This window comes from Netta rufina (genome assembly GCF_964035555.1).
Source record: "Netta rufina genome assembly, chromosome: 4".
Classification (NCBI taxonomy): Eukaryota; Metazoa; Chordata; class Aves; order Anseriformes; family Anatidae; genus Netta; species Netta rufina.
In genome coordinates, this window is record NC_140127.1 from 15,385,516 (window position 1) to 15,405,860 (window position 20,345).

General features: G+C 43.3%; 1 protein-coding gene across 6 annotated transcripts in view; it reads right to left on the reverse strand.

The window, feature by feature from the left end:
* Positions 1 to 2,716: 2,716 nt before the first annotated feature.
* The window catches only part of SLC4A4 (solute carrier family 4 member 4), a 193,865-nt gene continuing 176,236 nt past the window's right edge, over positions 2,717 to 20,345 (reverse strand). For 4 of the 6 annotated variants that reach the window (XM_084286256.1, XM_084286254.1, XM_084286255.1 and 1 more), the window contains 6 exons: positions 19,507 to 19,575; positions 17,649 to 17,822; positions 15,037 to 15,198; positions 10,209 to 10,305; positions 7,688 to 7,767; positions 2,717 to 6,763 (listed from right to left, as the gene is read on the reverse strand). In XM_084286256.1, coding sequence (XP_084142382.1) covers positions 7,724 to 7,767; positions 10,209 to 10,305; positions 15,037 to 15,198; positions 17,649 to 17,822; positions 19,507 to 19,575 — 546 coding nt within the window. In that variant the 3' untranslated portion in view covers positions 2,717 to 6,763; positions 7,688 to 7,723. Of the gene's footprint in view, positions 6,764 to 7,687; positions 8,584 to 10,208; positions 10,306 to 15,036; positions 15,199 to 17,648; positions 17,823 to 19,506; positions 19,576 to 20,345 lie in introns of all 6 variants that reach the window. The other 2 variants (XR_014618372.1, XR_014618371.1) reach the window with 2 other exon arrangements.

The following is a 20,345-nucleotide window of genomic DNA, read 5'->3' on the forward strand; positions in this document are numbered from 1 at the left end:
ACACCCTCATCCCAAATGAACAACCTGGGCTGAAACAGAGGCACCCTCTGTCCAGCTACGACTATCTGTGGACCATCTGGATGGCTGCAGCTGGTGTGTGAGCAATATCAAATGTCTCCCAAATGCTTCTGATGCAAAAAAAACCACAGAGGTCAGTGCTTATTGAAGGGGGACCTTCGTGAGCAGTGCCTGAATGCCAGGAGGGCTGCACGGGGCTGAGCGCATCACAGTGTCGTGGGATGGCGTTGCCTGCCAGATAACGAGAAAAACCCGTGTAAAAAGATTATGGGATTCAGGCAGCATAACGCCCCCATGAGTTGTAATCCGGGAAGCAGGAGCTCTCGCTGCTGGGCACTGGGCTATAAATAAACACCTGGCTAAAAAAGGGCTCAGGGAAATCCATAAACACAGCTCTCACCCCAGCAACTGCTTCTGGCACAAAGCTGCTGCCTGACAGACGGTTCATTTTCTTCATGGTTTTATGGGTGTCCCTGCCTCTCCCACACACTGTGGCTCATGGTGGATAATCTTACAGCCCACTAAGGTGGGTGCTGCAAGGGGATGCAGAAGGGTCTCCCCTTTTCACAGCAAAGCTTGCTGAAACATTGGCTGAGGGTTTCTGTAGTGGTTTACCACCTGTATACCAGTTGCTCCCTGCTGCACCTGGAGCGCAGCTTTGTGAATTGGGACGTGCTGGTGAGCACTGCTGCATGGCACGGGGCAGCCCCACACGTGTGAGGGGAAGGCAGCCCCATGGCACGATCAGATCCCGAACACCACGCACTCATAGCTTGTCTGTGTAATGCTGAGGGCAGCATGTCCTTGGCTGGGCCGTGGCAGAGCAGGACGAAGCCCATGGCTGCAACTGGCAGATGCAAAACACCGAGCCAGCACTGAGCTGGCGGGCAGGAGGAGTGCAAAATCCACAGGGACTCAGCAACAAATTTCAGGCGCCTTGCAGGGAACAAAGCAGCAAGGGAAGCCTTCATTGTGACTGCCTTGGTGTGTGGCACGATGGTAACTATTGCACTGCTGGGGGCTGTTCAGACGAAAGCTGTTGGCTTGTGTGGAAGCAATGCAAACCACCTTGTCCTAAAGTGCTCATCCTGACACTGCGCCACACTGGACAGGGTGGCTGCAGGCACTGAGGGCAGAAGCTCTCGCCGGTTTTCCAGTCTAGGATAGTTTTATTCTGGGGACTCAATATTCCTCCTGGTGAAACAGTTCAGGTGCCTTCTCAGGCAGAGACAGGACCAAATTTGAGGTTTCTACAGCATTTCCACTACTCACCTATTCACTGTTCTACAATATATGTGGCATGGGCCTTGCCAAACCCGTGATTTCAATCCTAACAGCCTGGATGCTTTACTGAAAACGAACAGAGCAATTCAGCCCTCACCAAATGCCTGAAGCCAGGCAGTGATGGGGCAGGAGCAGCCCCAGGGGGGTGCTGCAGGAAGAGGGGCCACACAGGTAACGCTCGAGCACTGTCTCTGCCTGGGAGCTGCTGCTGCTTTGGGGCTGGGGGGCTGCATGCAGAAATCAGGGGGCTGAAGGAGGGAATAGAGCAAGACTAGCAACAACATGTGTTTAAGCAGGGGGTTAATTTGTTTGTGCTCATTACCCCAATAGCCCTATGCTTGCCCAGCAGACTGGCCACATCCCCACTGCGTAGATCACCCGGCAGCGTGCCAGCAATGCCCTGTAAGCTGCTTTAGCCTGAAACCATTGCAGAAGTTAACTTACCCTGGGCAAAGCACTTTCTATGAAAGCAGCAGGTGATACCTTTTAGCTGGTTTTACATTTTTGTGGATGGGGAAGAAGCAGGAGATGCCCCAGTCCCTAGAAAGGAGCCCATCAGATCTGTTTCCCATCACTGCCTAGGACCAAGCACCTGGCACCAGCAAGGTGACCCCCGTCATGGGTTTTGGGATGGGAGGGGGCACATCCCTGTTCCTAGACCTGTTCTCAATCCATTTGCCTAATCCCAGTTTCAATTCAGGCTCCTGCGGCATGGGGCCTGGGTCAGAGAGGCTCCCTGTGCTCTGACACCAACATCCTGGGGAGCCCCTACATCACGACTTCCCCCAAACAAACAAAACTTATATTGAGCTGGGATTTGTAGCTGGCTTCCTTCTTCTGTTACTACCTAGTGTGTATTTACCTTCCCTCCCCTCTCTCTTTTATTAATAGGAACAGGCTGACTCCTGCAGGGAATGATCATCTGGGTAAGTGCAAATTAAAAAAGCCAGACTGTATGAAGTATCTGTGAACCTCTTTGAAGGCTGTGTGAAATTCAGATAGTCTGCTTTGCTGGTCCAACAGTATCTCCTGAGAAGTGGTGCTCCCGAGAGAAAACTAAAGCCCCAGCTTCAGATGGAGATGGTCTCTCCACCCTTATTTGTGAACAACAGTTACATTTTACCCTCTCAAGAGATTCAGTAAATTATCTCAAGAGAGTATTTCTGTCATTAAAACACACTTTTAGAGACGTAAGTTCTAAAACCCTTTGTGGTTTGTGAAGACTGGCACCACGTTTCTTTACGTGCGTATTGGAGGGTCCCTTTATGAGCATCCCCTCCATCAGGGACCTGCCAAACACTTTGCCTTGGCAGTAGTGGTGATGACAACGGCGATCCAGGAATCTTGATTCAATCAAACCAAATGGAGTACGTAACAACAAATAAATACATACAAAAAATCCACAACTCTCCCATAAATGCATAAAGTTACTTTATTTTCAGTATACATTTAATTTTGAAAAATATAAATGCTAAAATATCTCATCATCTTCATCTTTTGATTCCATAAAAGTCACAATAGAAAGCTTCATAAAACTGTAAAATACTATAATGTTATAAGGAATTTCATGTTTTATATTACTGGAAAAAAATCATTTTAATATATTGAAATGTTTTCTGCTTTTTTCCTTTTTGTTCCACCATCTTGATCCACTTCATTTTAAACTAAGTTTTTATTCTTTCCTCCAAAGCAAATACAGACTTAAGAGAATTAAAAATAATAAAAGTATCTGAAAGTGCATGTCGATTCCAAGGAAAAAAAAAAGTAATGAGTACAAATATGTGTCGACCATGACGACAAATAATTAGTGGCTACAGAGGCAGACAATCACCGTTTTTATGGGGCTGGGACAAAGCTATCTGCAGTTTGGTTTTGCTGGGTGATTCCAGGATATCAGCCCTGAGTTGGTACCTGGTTTTGTAGGACTTCTATGAGAAATTGGTTTGGGAAACTCATTTCTTTATGGACTCTTCGGTAAGAGGAGCCTTTCCAGAAGCCGGCGGTGCTCACCCAGGCTTTTCTCTCCAAACACCCAATTCTGAACCAAAATTAGTTTTAGTTTTATAGGCACAAGGCCTACAAAGTGCAGTAAAATTCTCCTTGTGGTAATGTCAGCCCATCAAATGCTATTATATGGCTGCTCTTCATTACCTTCCATCTCTTGGTGCCAGCAGAGCTCTAGCTTGCTGTCTCTGTGGTCTGTTTATTTTTTCTAAAGGAAAAAACAACAAAGGACACACAGCCTTCAATGAAGTGCTGTTGTCAGGAAGCAGGAAATGAAAAATTTCCCACTCCTGTTGGAAAGTTTTACATGGAAAACTACAGAAGTCTTTGTCCCATCCCATGAACATTGCTACCCTCTGTACGACAGCTCAGTCTGGAGAAAATAAAAAGTAAAAAAAGAGAGAGAAAAAGATCTAGATCAGCAGTCAATACATTTCAAGTACATTTAACATGGTTCAAAAGTGGAAGACCTCATTTTTGTGGAGACAAATCACCAGGTAATAGCAGATGAAAAGATATGCATTGTGTGTGTGCGTATATGCATGTGTGCAGTATGCTGCCTTTTGAGCATACCGTAGGCAGGGGGTGGTGTTCTGTCAGTGCTCTCTCAAGGAAATCTTTCTATTATTATTCTATTTTGATCTTTCCTTATTTGGATTTCTACAAATAAAACGTTTGGGCAAAACATAAAAACTCACATGTACTCCGTACATGACGCTTGAGTCTGTTTCCCCTTTGGTAGTCAGTGACTTCTGTTCACCAAGGAATGAAAACCATTTTCTACACGTTTAAGTTAGCATTGCACTTCCCACGTTATCTGTCCTCCAGCTAATCCTAGCAGGCAGCAGAAGGGATCACAAAGTGGCTGCTTTTATGGCCACTTCGGATGTCTCCTCAACCTTTCTGAAGCAGGTTTGGGCTAGATTTGCTGACCTCTCAGGGCAACAAAGAAGAGCGGCTGCTCTCCCTTCCTCTTGCACTGCTTTCTTACAGTAAACAAAAAATTTAGGTGAGCAGAGATTTAGATTCCTTGATAACAAACTGGGGCATGTACATAGGTGTGTGCACGTGCGCGTGCTGTGCCAACTCCTCTGCAACTCCATCGGTTTTGTGCAGCAAAGAGCATTTGCACAAGGTCAGGCTAACAGCTATTATGGTCTGTATCAATGCATCATTTAACCAGATCTGGGAAAGAAAAGCACAGCCCTATTCTGCAGGTCTGATCGGTGATCTGGCTGTTACTAGTTTGTAGATACTAAAATTTGGCATTTAAGGTCTGTCAGCACCACGATACAATTTTGTTTCCTTAATCAGCACGGACTTTGGTTTCTTTACAACAGGTATGGAGGCCATTAAGTGCTACTTTTATATTTAGTATTTTTACTACATTAGAAATAAAAGAAACAAAACCGCGTTAGGCATTACAAAGCAGTTTCTGCAAGTGCATTTTTTTAATGCTTGATGGTGGGGGCTCTTACGGAAACTCTCCCCCTTCCCCCCGATGATGGGAAGCTGCTCCCCTTCCTGCTTAATCCCCAAATGTGCCGCATGCAGGGAGCGGCGAGTACCAGCGAGGGCCTGCCAGGCTGCTGCCTTCTGGGCGTGGGGACCCCTGATCTCATACCTGCTGCAAGCAAGGGCACTTCTTGCATGCAAGCAATGTGCCCATCCTCAGGGGGAGAGGTGATTTTTATCCCTTGGGAATTAGCGTTTACAGCTGGGCTCTTTTTTTTTTTTTTTTTTCTTTTGTCTTACTTACTTATTAATTAAATAAACCCTTTCCAGCACATCCCATGTAATCTTCACACTTAAAATACCACTGGTGAAGCCCAGTTTCCCAAATGCATGTTTATATTCATACACAAGTTCGTTGTGTACACGCTACAGAGAAAGTTACCTGACGCAAGGGGATGCTTGCTTGGTTTAAAACCAAAAGCCTGCATGTAACTGTGCCCGGCCAGTTTGTTAGTGGTTCGTCACCGTGTATGGATGGATCAACCTACCTAGGGGAATGCTGAGCAGTCAAGCTTGAGGGTAAATTCTCTACATGATGGTCAATAGATTTGGGGTGCTGCCAATCCACAAGGAGGATGTAGACCTTCGTAAGCCTCCTGAATATGGGTGTGGGGATAAATATCCCCAGAAGATACCTTCAGCTTTCTCCTAAGTTGCTCCATCATCGTGTCTAAACTGCACGCAGGGTGTTTTCATTTGCACACATACACACACGTGCACACACGGATGTTTTAAATGAAATAATTCTAACAATACTGCACAGGAAATCAACAAAATGAATACAATCAGCATCTGTCCACTGACACTGTTAACCGGTCAGTATTTTACTTACCACCATTAAACTTAAGAGTCTTCCTAGATCACAAGATATTTGAGTTACATCCTGTCTCCTTCATAGTAAAGTTAGATTATTTATTAAAAAATAAAATAACCCTAAGTAAAACAGATGCTTCAGAGTAGAAGGTGTTAATAAAACTGATCCAGCCCTATGCCATGTCCTGGAGATTGTGTATTTTTTTTTCCTTTTTTTGTAAAAATCACATTATATATGGTACAATACATTTTTACAGAAAGCCTGGCATCTAGAAATAAGAGGTAGAACTACTCAAAACTATATGTTTCCTGCTGCAGGAAAAATTCATTTTTCTTTACAGTAATTAAAAAAAGGTTAAAAAAAATTGACAAAAAAAAGTCATAGGTTAGGCCCCCATAATTTAAACAAAATAATCTAGGAAAATAACACTCTTCAATGTACCTGACGGATTAAGTCCATTAAAGTGTTCTTTAAAAAAAAAAAATTGCATAGGAAAGGGACATTTCAAAACACGTGCTACAACGATGGCAATAGTTTGTCTGTGCTGGGAGTGAAGTACCTTTTAGTTTTCCTTCTTGTGTTACTACAAGTACAGGCTTTAAGAGCAAGTTAGTATTAGCAGCACTTTCCAGCATCTTAGAGCAGTGTAATAAAGACATTGAATTAGCCTGGAGGTCAGTTTTGTTCTGCCAGACAACAAAGAAACAAACGAACACTGATTCACAACTAAAGTAATGCCAGTTCCTCTGACATTTCACAAAGGTATTATATTATATCCTTAATAATTCTGCCCTCTGCTTGAAAATGAGAGAGATGCGTGCGTGTGACAGAGAAGGCAAAAACAAGTCTTGGTCAGAGTGGAAAAACTGGGTGAGGAGGAATAAAAGGAAATCTGCAGGGTGGAAAGGCGGAGGGGGAAGCGCAGGATGTCTTGTCTACCTATGCGGGTGGGAAGCAGAGAGCATTTTAATATTTGGCTAGTGACAAAATAAATTCCATATAAGATTTAACAGACAGACAAATTACAAAGTAGTTTCTGTTCCCTTGCTCCTCCAGAAATAACCATTGTCTTCAGGCTCAAGTTCTATTCTAATTTGAGGCACAACTTTTACTGGAGTTCGTGGAGGGCTGCGAAGAAAAAGAAGGAAAGGTAAGCACATGGACTAGTTTTGTGCTTTTTAGTGATTCTTAATGCATTCTACAGTGCTCAGCTACCTCCTCGTGGAAAAAATACACCTTCTGAGGGATCAACTCCAAGAGAAAGATGGCATTTTATAAACAAGACAGAGTGGCAACTAGCATACACTGGGAAAGCTGCTGATCCTGGTTCTGACTGGACAAGGCACACAGTGTCACATCTGGAAGTGGAACAAATGCCCAACTCCCAGTACCGAGGATCAGGTTCCTTTCATTAGCACACACAAGTACAACATAGCTGTCTGAAATCCACAGCATACAGATATCAGATAAATAGGCAGTGGTGATATACAGCTGTCCTATGTACCTTTACTCTTCATTAGGCCTGTGCATCATGTAAAATTATTTTAATGAATTGGGCCAAACACTACTTCTGTTGGGGGGTTAAAACCTCTGATTTTATTGACTGAGGAGCTCCAAGTATCTAGCAGTTGTGCTTCACACAACTTGTGGCAAAAATCATGAACTGCCTGTATGAATTTTTATATACTGAAGTTTAAACAATCCCAATTCATTTAATTTTTCCCCTGTAGACATGTTTTCTAGACTTCTCACAGTTGTTCCACAACTTCTTTTCTGGTTTAGTCACCAAAACAGGCATTGGTACCACAGTTGGGCTTGAAGCAAGGTCAGTGGTGCACTTCTGTCTCCTGCAGACTCACTGTCTCCACGCTGTAAGGCCATGCTTGTAATAAACTTAGGATGTGGAAACTGTATTTTATGAACTCTCAAAGTGCTTTTTAAGAGTTTGCTATAGGGGGGACATGAGCTTTGCCTTGTTTAATTTCAGTACGCTTGAGCATAGCTGAGATGTTTTTGAGGAAATATTATAAACTGCATTTTAAGGCTGCTTACCTTGGCATGGTGTGTGATTGAAAAAAAGGAATTTTATCAGCACGACGTATGGCGTTCAAGGAATGTTGGTGATTTTTCTCCTGTCAGGGAGGAGAGAAAGAAAATCGTTTTTTGTCATTGCATGCAGCATTTGTATTTTCTTAAGCCCAGCCTCAGTTTGTCCAGTAAACTCTCATGTATTTTGCAGTGCTTTTTACTGCTGACTTCCTGTCATATAAATTTCACAGCTTCTAAATAAAAATAAAAAAATAAGTCTCTCCTCCAAGATACAAGCCCTTGAACTGCCAACACAGCCAAGAGACTCACTTCCAAAGACTGCCTTGCGAGCTGCATTCAGCAGCATGCCTTTGCACATGCAGACACACAACTACATAGGCAGTTGTACAATCACGAGCAGTCGCCCATCTGCCACACAAGAGGCAGCTGTGTCACTCTGAAAAAACAGACTGCAGGAAAACCTGCTTTGTATTTACCAGGCCTGCACTGTAGCCTGGTGAAGGGTTTCTGGCGGGGGTGCGCTTCCCCACAGAGCCAGCCTCAGCCCAGGATGGGCAGGAGAGTTTCCGTGCCCTCTGCAGTGCTCGGAGCAGCCTAACAAAAAAAGAGGTTGGGAATCCCTCAAGCAGGGCCTGGGTGCGCAATGCCGAGTTGGGAAATTCCCAGATTCCATCTCAGGAAAATTACTCCGTTTCTTGGCCTCGTTTCAGCACCTTTACATCTTGATACTTACCTTTCATCTACGTCTTTAGTTACCCTGCGCTCCTCACTGTGGCATCCAAACTCCTTGCGAGAAAATAGGTGGCTTGTTGCCTGCAATCACTTTCCTTTCCTGACCAGCGTGGTGAAGTGTACTCTTTTTTAATAATAATCCTATTCTTGCTATTGCTGAAGGGAAGCTAAGGAGTAAAAAATGAATTTCGTGTTTGGATTGAGAAACAGTTGGAATCCACTTCTCTGCCTTAGTGGTTGAAGGGTAAATTAAGTGTTTGTCAAGCACTCTGAACATGCAAAATATGCTCAAGTACTGAATGTTATTAGTAGTATTAGTAATATTCTTTGAGTCTCAGAGCACAGTTATATTCTAGGGTGATACCATGGTGTTGATGGATTCCAGCTACTTTTTCTAGTACAAGGGCCGGAATTTATTTTTTTGCATTGTTTCTAAATAAAACCCAGCAAATCGATTTCCCAATCATTAAAATGTACAAATACATAAACTAACTGCTGCTCGGCACACGGGTGTGTTACCCTTTATTGTCTCAAAGGGCATTCCAACGAACAGGTTTGTGGCAGAAGTATTAACTCTTCCTTAATTATTTCAGCCTTAATGATGCTGAAAACAGTGTACCTGATCGTAAGATCCCGTGTAACAACATTTAGGATGTAATTTGGTTTTAGCGCACCAAGGCATTTACACAGAAAAAAGAGGAGGATCTGTTTGGTTCAAGGTTGTTCTCTGTCCTTTTCTTTTACTTGTCAGTAAAACACACAGAATATGAAAATAGTAAAGGAATCATCTTTCTCTTTGGCTTCATTTTAGAATGTTAATCTCTAAGTGTTCTTTATCTAAAACCACAATTCACTGCTTGGAATTGCCAAATGCCACCAAAACCGAAGGTAGTTAGGTACCAACTCCTAAACACAAATGGTAATTAAGGGATCTACAGACCTGTGTTTCTAGGTCTTATTCCTAGAAATCTTATCACCAGCACTGATACATGACTATCATTCTTGTTTCTCCACTCCTACCTCATGACAAAACAGCATATTTATCTCAAGATTGAACCCATTGCTCGCAGTATTTTCAGAGGTCAGTGCAAAGGCAAAAAAGCTGAAGTTGGTTGTTATTTCCAATTCCTCACTTAAAGGACTAAAATATGAGAAGTGAAAATGAAAATGAAGATTATAATAATCAACCATGGATACTAAGGCAGGTAATTAAATAGAAGCAATAGCACAAAAGCAAATCACCGAAGAAGGGAAATACGTTAATGGCCGGCCACGTGATCACTGCCTTGTCTGCTTAACGCATAATGCAGATCAAGGACTCACTTAATTATTCTTTTAAAGTGCTGAGTTTTGCAATTGCTTGGAACCTAAGGAAATAAACTGTAATGAGACAGCGATGCAGTTTAGACATGCTGCAAATCCAGAACACTAGGCTCAGAGAAAAAATAAATGCAAACCATCAGCAAAGGTAACACAAAATGGCAAAGGTCGGAAATGGACTGAGTGGATGGGGGAGTTAAAGAGAGGAGAGAGGAGGTTACCAAGAGACATGTTAGTAGCTGGACAACAGCACTTAAGCTAGAGGCACCAGAAGGAACAACATAACATTTTGTAAAGAACAAAGAACACAGAAAAACAAAGCCAAAACCAGAGGCCTGGAAATTCAGAAAGAAAAAAAAATACTTTGGAAGTAATAGAAAAGGTTTTTGGTTGGTTGTTTTTTTAATTCTCTGTATTTTTTCATACTGCAAGTCAGAGTCACGCAGGCAGGCAAGAGGTTAGTTCTACTCACTGTCGGCAGGTTTGCTATCACTTAGGAAAGGTTCCTGCTCCATGATGTCCATTGGTATTTTAATACTTGGGACTTTTTCTGTGTAGGGGCAGTCAGACTGTGAAAGAAACGTGTAAAAGGTCTTAGAAAATTTCCACTGCTCTCTTACTGTCTCCCAAAAATTAAAATTATCCTTCATATTGTTTCTGTAGGGATGAGAAAGGAGGAAAAACAGGGAGGAAAAAAAGGAATTCTTCAGCCAAGTGATCTGCTCGTTTTCACTGGCTCCCTATTCCACCCCATTTTCCCTCTTCCTTCAAACTATGGACATAAAACAGACAGAGTAATGTTATCTAAGTGTTATCTTCCCCTTTCCCCACCTCACCAGCTCCTTTGCAACCAGTTTGTAAGAAAACATCCAATACAGGTTGGAGTTGGCTGCAGGAAATACAGATTAAACTGCATTTGTAGGCTGAAATGACAGGGCACCGGCTTCTGTGAAATCTCATCATAGAGTTTTATCTTGCTGTGATTTCTGTAAATTACAGCCGGACTTTATGTAATTTTTTTCCATTCCAAACTGCTCTCTCAGGAAGAGTGCCAGACATGATATGGCAGAGGTTCTTTAAGCTGTGTTGTTTCAAGTCCTCTTTACTTAAGTCAAGTCAGACCCAGTCTCAGTTACACCTGTATTTACAGTAAGATTTCTTTATCAGATCCAGGGTCCTTTTAAAAATTCACATAATCCCAGCCACACAAGAGATAGGGCAAACCGGTCAAGTTACAAGCATAGAAAAAATGGTGTACATTAGCCAGTTGTTCTCCAGGACACCCTTCTGCTAAATTTAGCAAGGTTTTGCTCAAACCATCAGCACACCATAACCACAGGGTCCCCTGGAGTTCCATGATTATGCCCCACTGCCTTCAATAATGCACCTGCTTGTGCTTAGAAGGTACTCTGAATTACTGGGCTGGTTTGGTTTGTTTTTTAAATAATGTCTCGTAACCAAAGAGAGGCTGATACTGCTTAACTTGGCAAAGAAATAAAGGTGATACATGCCAGAAATGTTAACATATCTCTGTTCTTGGAGAGAACCAGACAGAGCACGGAGCGTAACACTGCACTGCAGGAAGGAAGACCTAAAGTCAGGGTGGGAGAACATTACAGAAGCCAGAGAATCTCTAAGCTTTCTCCCTGGATTATTATTATTATTTTTTTTAATGCTACAGACATCCAGTGCAATATTGTATAATTAGTAGGAAAATGTTTCCTCACAAGTGTGGTTTGTTTTTTTTTTTGTTTGTTTCTAAACAGCCTAGGGATAAGCATAGCTCAAATAAAGAAAAGATTCAGCAGAAGACCCACAGAGGCAATAAAGCCATCCCAAATCCCCATCCGTTTGGAGCTGTGCTGTAAATGAACATAAGAGCTAGGTAGTCTTTCCAGCATATCACTGGGTTGGTATAGTTACAGTTTGGTACATGTTTTTGATATAAAAGACCTGTAGAAAGACAGTGCTGGTGCTTGGAGTCTGCTTTATACTTGACTGTGTAAAATGAGCAAAGAGACAAAGAAAGTGCCTGTGGTTGGCAAAAATGCCCCAAAGGAGAGAAGAGGCTATTACACATCATTTTTGGCTCTTAAATTAAATTTACCATCCCAATGTAAAAAAAAAAAAAATAAATAAAAAATTGCTGGCCCTTCTTAGGTCATGCATTTTGGACATAAAATCTGAGAGAAAACCAAGGCGCTCAACTTTCCATTACGTACAAGCTTAGGCAAATGCAGCAATTAGTCTCACTAATTTATACTTCGTAAAAACAAGTTGGAGGGAGCACGATGAGATTACTGAAAAACTTTCTTTGCAGCTCTTTTTTCACTGCCCCTGACTGCTAGCAAACCCCCAGTGAGATCTTTAACAGTGAGTCCTAACTCAGGCTAAGAGAGTGGTCTCCATTAATGCCAGGTTTTGCTGTATTCATTTACCTAACACCACTTGAATTAGCAATGCCCAGCAGTTCTCTTCACGCAACTAACTAATCAGTGAATTGCCTGCAAAATCCCACAGTCCTGACTGTGTGGGGGAATATTTCTGGAGCAGAAAGGGTGAAAATAATCAAACCAATAACATCAAGTGCTTTATGTTCAGGAAGCCGGTAAAAGCAAGTGCTGAAAAAAAAATAACAACAGTTAGGAACCAACATTTTGCATCAATTCTATCATCCTCTAGATCAAGTACTGTACCTGAAATTCATTGAAAGCCTGAGAAGACAGAAGATAGCTTAAAACATACCACAGATACAGGAGCCGTAGCTCAGGATACAATGCTGCTGCATTCAGATCAGTCATAATGAAGGAATGGAGTCAAACCTTTGTTGACTGTTCACTATGGACAGTAGGATGACTTTCATTTTGGTTTGTACAAATTTATCCACTGAAGGAAACCCATGACCTCAGCTTTCCAGGTGCTGCAGGAATGACAGCCATTGAAATGAAAAGGAAGCCTGTCCAAGGAACTGCTTGCTACATGCAGTAACACATAAATGCACCTACCACAGGGCAACATAGCATGGAGATGAAGGCACTTTGTTGAAACTTAAGTGGCAGAGTTTTTGAATCCTGCTCTGCTGGATTAACAGAAGAAACATTTGTTACCTTGTCTCCCCCAGCTGAGAGGGACAGTGTGGGAATGTGTGCATGTGGTTCCCTGGTGATGTGACACCACTAATGTGCATGTTTTGGGTGTCATCAGCATGTTCTTAGGTGTGAGCTTTCCTCATGCTCGAAGCTCCTGCCTTCCCTGTTAGTCGTACAAAGATGGGCTGAAAGTCTTACCAGGAGCTGCACTGCTAACAGGGATGGGTCCACAGACTTTTTTCTTGAAAAAAAGAGTGGAGGAACAGGGGGAGCTGATGACCAGTGAGGAAGGAAGGGAAAGGGGAACTTGCTGTCTGAAATAGGGCCAGTCTTCCCTGTTGGGATTCAGCCTGATTAATAAGAAAGAGTGCATCCAGGCTACCTCCTACATCACAGCACCTTCACTTATGGAATTCCTAGCTTTGTCTCTTTTACTGTATACGTTCTGCTTCATAGAGCATACGTTCTCTATAGAAAAGCCATTGTATATTTTCTCACTGGAGCAGTCTGACTTTGTTGTCTCTAACACAGATCTGCAGCTCTCACATAAGGGACTTGAGTTAGGGTTTGTTCTCCACCTGGATCATGGTTGCACTTTCTGTCCTGCAAACCTTGGGTAGGGCCAGGCATCGGAACAGTCCTGAGGAACTCCTAGAGCTGCCTTATTACTCTTGAAGACACTGAATTTATCATCTAACTCACCTGCCTGCATAAGTGGGGCTAATGTGGCAGATCTGCTCAGTGTGGGAAGGGTACGGATAATACACACTAGAAATAAAGCAAACACAGTAGGGCAAAAACCTGCAGCACCTATGACCTTACAGCGTGGTGGCAGCAGTACTTCCCACAGCTGACCGTGCCTCACACTCTCCTTCAGGCTTCACTGTAAGAAATGCTCCTGACAAATATACCGGGCCAGCAGCTGCTACTTCAGAAATTCCCTTTTCCTGAGGTTGCTGTTACCCACTTTGCCAGGGAGCAAGCAGATGAACAACTGCTGTTGCTGTTTCTCTGCTGCACCACAGTGGAGTTCAAAACTTGGGCATTGCTGGCTACAGGTCAGGGAGCTGGGCATGAACATGTGAGAAAGGGGCAGGTGACTTTTCCTGCTAACTTCCTCCTCCCAAGAGCATGATCCCTTGTCATTTATGTCTGCTGCCACACTGAAATTTTGGTATTTTCCAGGTCCACGTGATCTTACCTTTGTCTGAACCACAGGAAAAGCCTTTCTTCATTAACTCTGGACAGTTACACAAGCAGAACTGACAGCGTGCTCAGTACCCTCCGTGTGGCTCATCATTAATAAAACTTAGCTCCCTTGTAACATGGTCTTCCAGCTGGAGCAAAAGATAGTGCTGACTGAGGCAGCCAGCTCTCCAAAGGCAGTTTACACTTGCCATACGCAGTGCTCTATAATCTGCGTGTTCAGCACTTCTATTTAAGTTTCTAGAATTTCAGCTCATATTAGGTCTGGGTAGGAGAATGTTTAAAGGCACAAGAACTACATTTCATCTTATTACGTATACAATTAAATGCAGAATTTTCTAAGGCACATGAATCCGATCTGATCAGGTCAACACACTTAGTAATGACATTAGCAAGCTAAGTTGCACTCTTTCAGGGCATGCTGCAACCTAAGGTAGGAGCAAAGAGCAGAGTGCACAGCAGAAAGGGCATGTATGCTTCTTAAATGTTTAGGTCAGGAGTATTAACAGCCTTTCCTGCAACATGACAAGTCTTATCTTTTTGTGCTTTCAAAAAGAGTAATTAAAAAAATAAAAAAGTAAACCAGGATATTCTCAGAAGCATCTGAACTGCTTGCGAAAACCATGCTCCTCCTAAAATGTAAGAGACAATGAGGGGGGAGAGAAAGGCGGAGGAGGGAGGGAAAGATGTACAAGGCAGGGTGATGAAAGGCATTCTAGTAAAGGGAATGACATGTCAGCAGGTATCTAGGGCTCTTGTGGAAAGTGTGATTTCATTCTTGGCAATGCAAGTACCACCTACCACAGGCTGGTGACGTCTGGAAAAGGGAAGGCAACATTGCAAAGAAGTTTTGTTTGGGGGTGATTTGCTGCAGCAGGTAAGGATTGTGCTGGTCTGCTTCAAGAGGCTGGGAAATCCCCACCCCCAGTGCTGGAGAGGGCTTGGAACCATCACCCGGGATTAGCTAGAAATGAGTAGCTGGAGAAAAGCAGAAAAGCTCCTTACATCATCATTGTCACTGTCCAGACTGCCCTTCTTCTTTTTCTTCTTCTTCTCGTCCTCTTTCTTTTTCTTGTCCTTTTCTGGAATGACGTCGTCAAGAAAGCTTAAGTCATGCTGGGAGAAGAGGTAGTCCATGGCTTTTCTGACTGCTACAAGTGCCAGAATCTGAAAGGGCAGAGAAGGACTTCTCACTGAGATACATTTTACCTTTAATAGGGAACACTCTTTGCATTTGTGTTGATGCTGCTTCATAATCCCAAACGCTTCAATTCTGGTTGTAAATGAACATGTACAGAACAAGGTGATTGAGATATTCCAATTGTTCAACTTGAAAACCTAAACTTTGGAACCAAGTCAGGCCTCAAGCAGGTGTTTTACATCAGAATAAACAGGAGCAACGTACAGAAGCAGCAAGGTAACCTTTTACTGCTCCTGTAAAAACAAAGGTCATCTTTAACATCAAATCGACAGGCATCAGGCAAAGAAATAAACTGTCAACCCAAGATGATTTTCATTTATTTTTGGGATTCAGACAAATACACAGGTTCACAAGGGCATCCTGAGTAATTTTCTTTATTTTTTTCTTACCACTTCTCTAGATACAACAACTCTTTAAAAATTAGACAGTAGCCTGGGTGTGCCTTCAGAATTTACAGAATAAAGTTTGCTAGGACTGTGGCTGCAAGAAACTGAAGGAAAAGATTTTTCTGTGTAGGGAGAAAAATATGGGACAGGCCTGAAACAGGTGTCAATGCCTATGCTGAATTTAACATCACCAACAGATGTATACCAAGATGTGCACTGACAGACCAAAAGCTCAATTTAGCTCTAAAAAGATGTAACCCACTCCCACAAGCCACAGAAGACTGATTTTAAGATGGAAAAGTTTGCTCCAAGCAGTGAGGATCAATGGCACAAATTATTCCTAGAAATGGATCTCAAACTTTGACTTGCGTAATATAAAATGGGATTAGAGAAATGAAAAATTACTCATGGAGTGGAAAGATGCCATGCAGACACCCGTGATTATCCCTCTATAAATTACTTCTTTATTAAAAGTGCTTTCCCTACAAGTAAGGAGGGGGCTGGGTATTGGCTGGATCTTCACAGTCAAATTGGAAGTTCATAGCCTCCTGATCACAAGTGCAAATAAGTCAGGTTTTGTCATCAGATCCAGCTACAGCTAAGTTGTCTGTACCTCCACTGAGTTTGCATCATTATAACAAACTTCAGCAAAATGAAGACTGCTCAGATGCTATTATGGGCAAAGAGGAGGTGTCTCCAGATCTTAAATTCAGCTTTCAACAGCACAGCACAGCTATAAAAATGGAACGGAACAGCACGTCCATATGAACTGCTGACTTCTAACATCTTTATATATGAGCATGTGTCCCAGCAAAAATGTTGTGTTGTGTTTTGTTTGTTTGTTTTTTTACTTGAATCACCTTTTCTCCTCTAATTTTACCAGCACCAGAGAACAAATGCTTGTGCTTGTTTTGTTTTCAACTTTCCTTCGTTCTCTTAGATAAGCACTGCAGTTTGTAACTGCACCCATGCCTGAATATTTACATGTGCATAAACCTGAAACAGGTGTGTGTGGGGAGGATTTGGCCCAAATATTTATTAAGGGAGCTTCATATAGTGTTGACTTTGCAGCAGTCTGACCTATCTCCAAGCCAAAGACCAAGCCCTGTAGAACCCCTGTGCACATAGCTGTGGTCATGTTGGATGCACTTGTTTGTAAGGTGACATTGTTCCCAACTGTTTTAGCTGAGCTATAGGGCAGGTACAGAGGTAGAGCAGGGTCCACTTTCTGCTGCTTCATTTTGGACCTGAACTGCTCCAGTGACCACCTGCAGACCACCTGTAAATGGCCAAAGGTTTTGAGACTCGGTCTGCCTTGGAACTGGCTGCACAGTGTATATCTACAAAATAGTTCTGTGTGGTCAATCATTTATCATTCATCATCCAAAAGACCTTTTAACATGACTCTGATACCCACTGTTAGAGGACATGCATCCTACAAATATATATAGCAACCTTAGATGTGAAACACAGCAATCAACACTGTTGTCTTTTTACTCAAGTTCAAAGAAGAAGAACTCCTTTTCTTGCTCTTGATTTAACCAATACTTCCCCTCTATTTGACGTTGAGCAGGGATCACAGCCCTACCATCTCATTTTTCTTTGCCTGTTTGTTTTATTTAAAAGCAAGGGAGACACTTTCTGTACACACACTGGTGTGGACTGAGAAAGGAGAACTGTGTACCTCTCATTCATTCAGGCAGCTCAAGGACAAAACACAGCACATCTAACCTTGGCAGCCAGGGACGGTCAAAACGAACTACACCTTTCTGGAAAAAAATTAACTTGCCAGGCTTGTTTCTTCCAGAGGATTTATGTGAAGGCAGTCACAGCAACTGAGAGGATGTGGTGAACATTCACCCTGTGCAGTTTTATATCAGCGTAACGAACGGAGCTCAGAGTCCCAGCCTAGGGATTTTACTGCAAGAGGATTCAGTTTGCCTGTTTGAGGGAGCATATGCCTGTGTGTGGAAGGCCCAGGCTGTGGAAGGGAGGCACAGCCAGGAAAGGCGAAGGAGAACATCACCTACCATGACAGGGAATATGATAGCAGCCACAGTTGACTTGAGAATCCAGAGGAGGGCCAGGCACACCACCTGCAGAAACGTGAACAGATGGACCCTGCGCAGCGGGACGTGACGCAGATAGATAAAGTCAGGCTGGTGTTTTAGAGGCATCAAGAGCAGCTTCAGCCGATCCATGAACTGGATAGAAAATGGAAAAGCAGTGTACGTATAAATGAAATGCAGGATTCTCAAAAAAAAGACAATAGTATTATTAAACTATGAAGTGCAACCTTGAATCAACCTGCTTTCCCTACGTAAAGGAAACTCAGCAGAGAACCCAGAACAGGTCCTCTCTCCCCTCAGTAATGCACTTTTAATTTAACTTAATCCAATGGGCTGAACATTGTAAGTCAGTTGTCTGAAGTTAAGCTCCCACATCTACATTTGGCAGCTGAACAGACACAGGAGCCAAGCATCTCTCAATGCAAGGCCTTGAGGTGCCTTTATTTTAGGGAGCAGGAATCCATGTGCTCTGATGATCATTATTTAAACCAAAAAACTAAGGTATCAATGGAAATAGCTCTCTCTGCTGGCTTCACAAGAACTAGGCTGATATGCTGCAGCTGGGGACACGGGGAACTTTCTGTTGAAGAAAGGACTTTTTTTTGCCCACAAAACAGAGAGAAAAGATGAATGCCCAAACTGTGGTTGCCATCAAACTTCGGGCTACTTCTGTCAACCACCCTATTACTGCCAAGGAACACTATAAAGATGTTCAGCATTTAAAAACACTGCCTTCTCCAAATCAATTGGGAGCAGAGGTCACCAGAGGTGAGGGCAGACATCACGTTACCAGAGAACAGAAATGCAGCTAACTGAGGAGCGAGGAGAAGGGGCAGCTTTTCAGGCAGTGTCCCTCACCCCGTGCTGGACTGGATGGACTTGGAGTTAAACCAGAACGGGGATTTCTCGCTGAGTGAGGTCCTTGATCAGCGGAAAACAAGTGCACAGTTCTCCGAGCACCTGGGCCAGAAAGCAGGGGAAATCCCCTCCAGGAGAACCAACCCAAGGGTGAATATTACAATCCCCCTGTTGTCTCCTGCCAGAACTTGGGCTCGCTGCCCACTTCTGAAACGAGATCAATCTCAAATGAGTGAATGAAAGCCTGGGCCATTTTAAAGAATACCCAAGTAAATTCTCATGGCGCTCACAGAACACAGAGTCTTTTCCCATTAGAGCACAACTAAGCACTAAAAAGAAAGGCCACAATTAATAGGGTGCCAGAAAGCAACAAAAACACTTCCAGCTTCCTAGCACCAATTAAAGATAGTGCACTGTGAGAAAGGCTCCTTACGTAATATTTCCTCAACGACAAAGAAAGGGGGCTTGGCTTCCCTTCCAGTGCAAGCAGCAATGTTCCCACTTATTAACATCGCAGAATAATGCCACCACCATAAATCATGTTGCCTTGTTTTCCTTCAGTCTGCAACAGATGTCCCAGCAGAGGACCTGAACCATCCCAGAAGTGAGCCTGGAGCCTTTGCAAGCACACGCTGTCCTCTCTATCAGTAAATTGGGGTGAAGAAAGACCCCGGGTCTTCACAAAGCCCCCCCCCCCCTCATTGCTAATGGGGACTAGACTTGGCTGCTCTCCTGCTGAGCAGATTTCTTGCCTTTAGTCTCATTCTCAAGTCAGCCAGTGTGCGGCAATATTTGTAAACAGTTGCTAACCTCCCTGGGTTTCTCCTGAAACGAAAATGAGGGGGCGGAGGAGAAGGGAAAGGCCGGAGAGTTGTAAAAGAAACCTTGTAATGAGCAGATTCCCATCTTCTGGACAAGGTACCCCGGGTTAGAGCAGCCCTAAATCCCTGCGGGAGCTTACCTGCACGCCGTTGAGGGAAGCGACACCCATGTACAGGAAGACGCCGTAGAGCACAGGCATGGGAATGAACTGGGGGGGAGAGAGAAGGAGAAAGTGAGTGAATACACAACACGCTGTTAATGTGCAGGGGGACGTAATCCCTGTCCCATGGTATATCTGAATTGCACCTATGGGTGGGTAATGCAAAGTAATAGACACGAGCAATCTTTCTGCTGTATTTTGAGAGGTGGAAGAACATTTCTGTTAGCACTGGAGAGCTGGAAGAACAGGGCAGAGGCTGAATGAGCCCTGTTCTCTCCCGTTTCGGTGCAACTTTTAAGTATCTCCAAGAAACAAAGGAAATGAAGCCAGACGGTGCCAGGTAGTCAAAAAATTCAAGAAAAAGTGGAGTAAAATGTGTTCCAGGAACCCCCAAACTACTTTTCACCTCTTGGTTTCTGGTGGTACTAGAAGCAGAAGGTAGAGAAGAAGAGAATCATGATCCTGGGATATGTACAACTTAGTAAGATGTGGAAATGTGTCCAGAAGGGCTGTCTTCTTGAGTCCCAGATGAGTAATGACAGTCATGCAAACCAAATCTCTAACTACTCAGACTTTAATTCATGTTAATTAATAGTCCATAAGTACAGGATGATGAGTTACATTATTCACATACAGAAATCACCTTTTCAAATGACAATTTCTGCTCCCTCAAGTGCTAAGCACTGCCTGTTCCTTCATCACTGTCACATGCAGCTGGGGACATCTTCCTTTGGCTGAAAAGCAAGCGATGTGCAGGGGCACAGCCGCGTTTCCAGACAGCCTGCATGGTTTAATACAAGAGCAGTCATCACTAAATC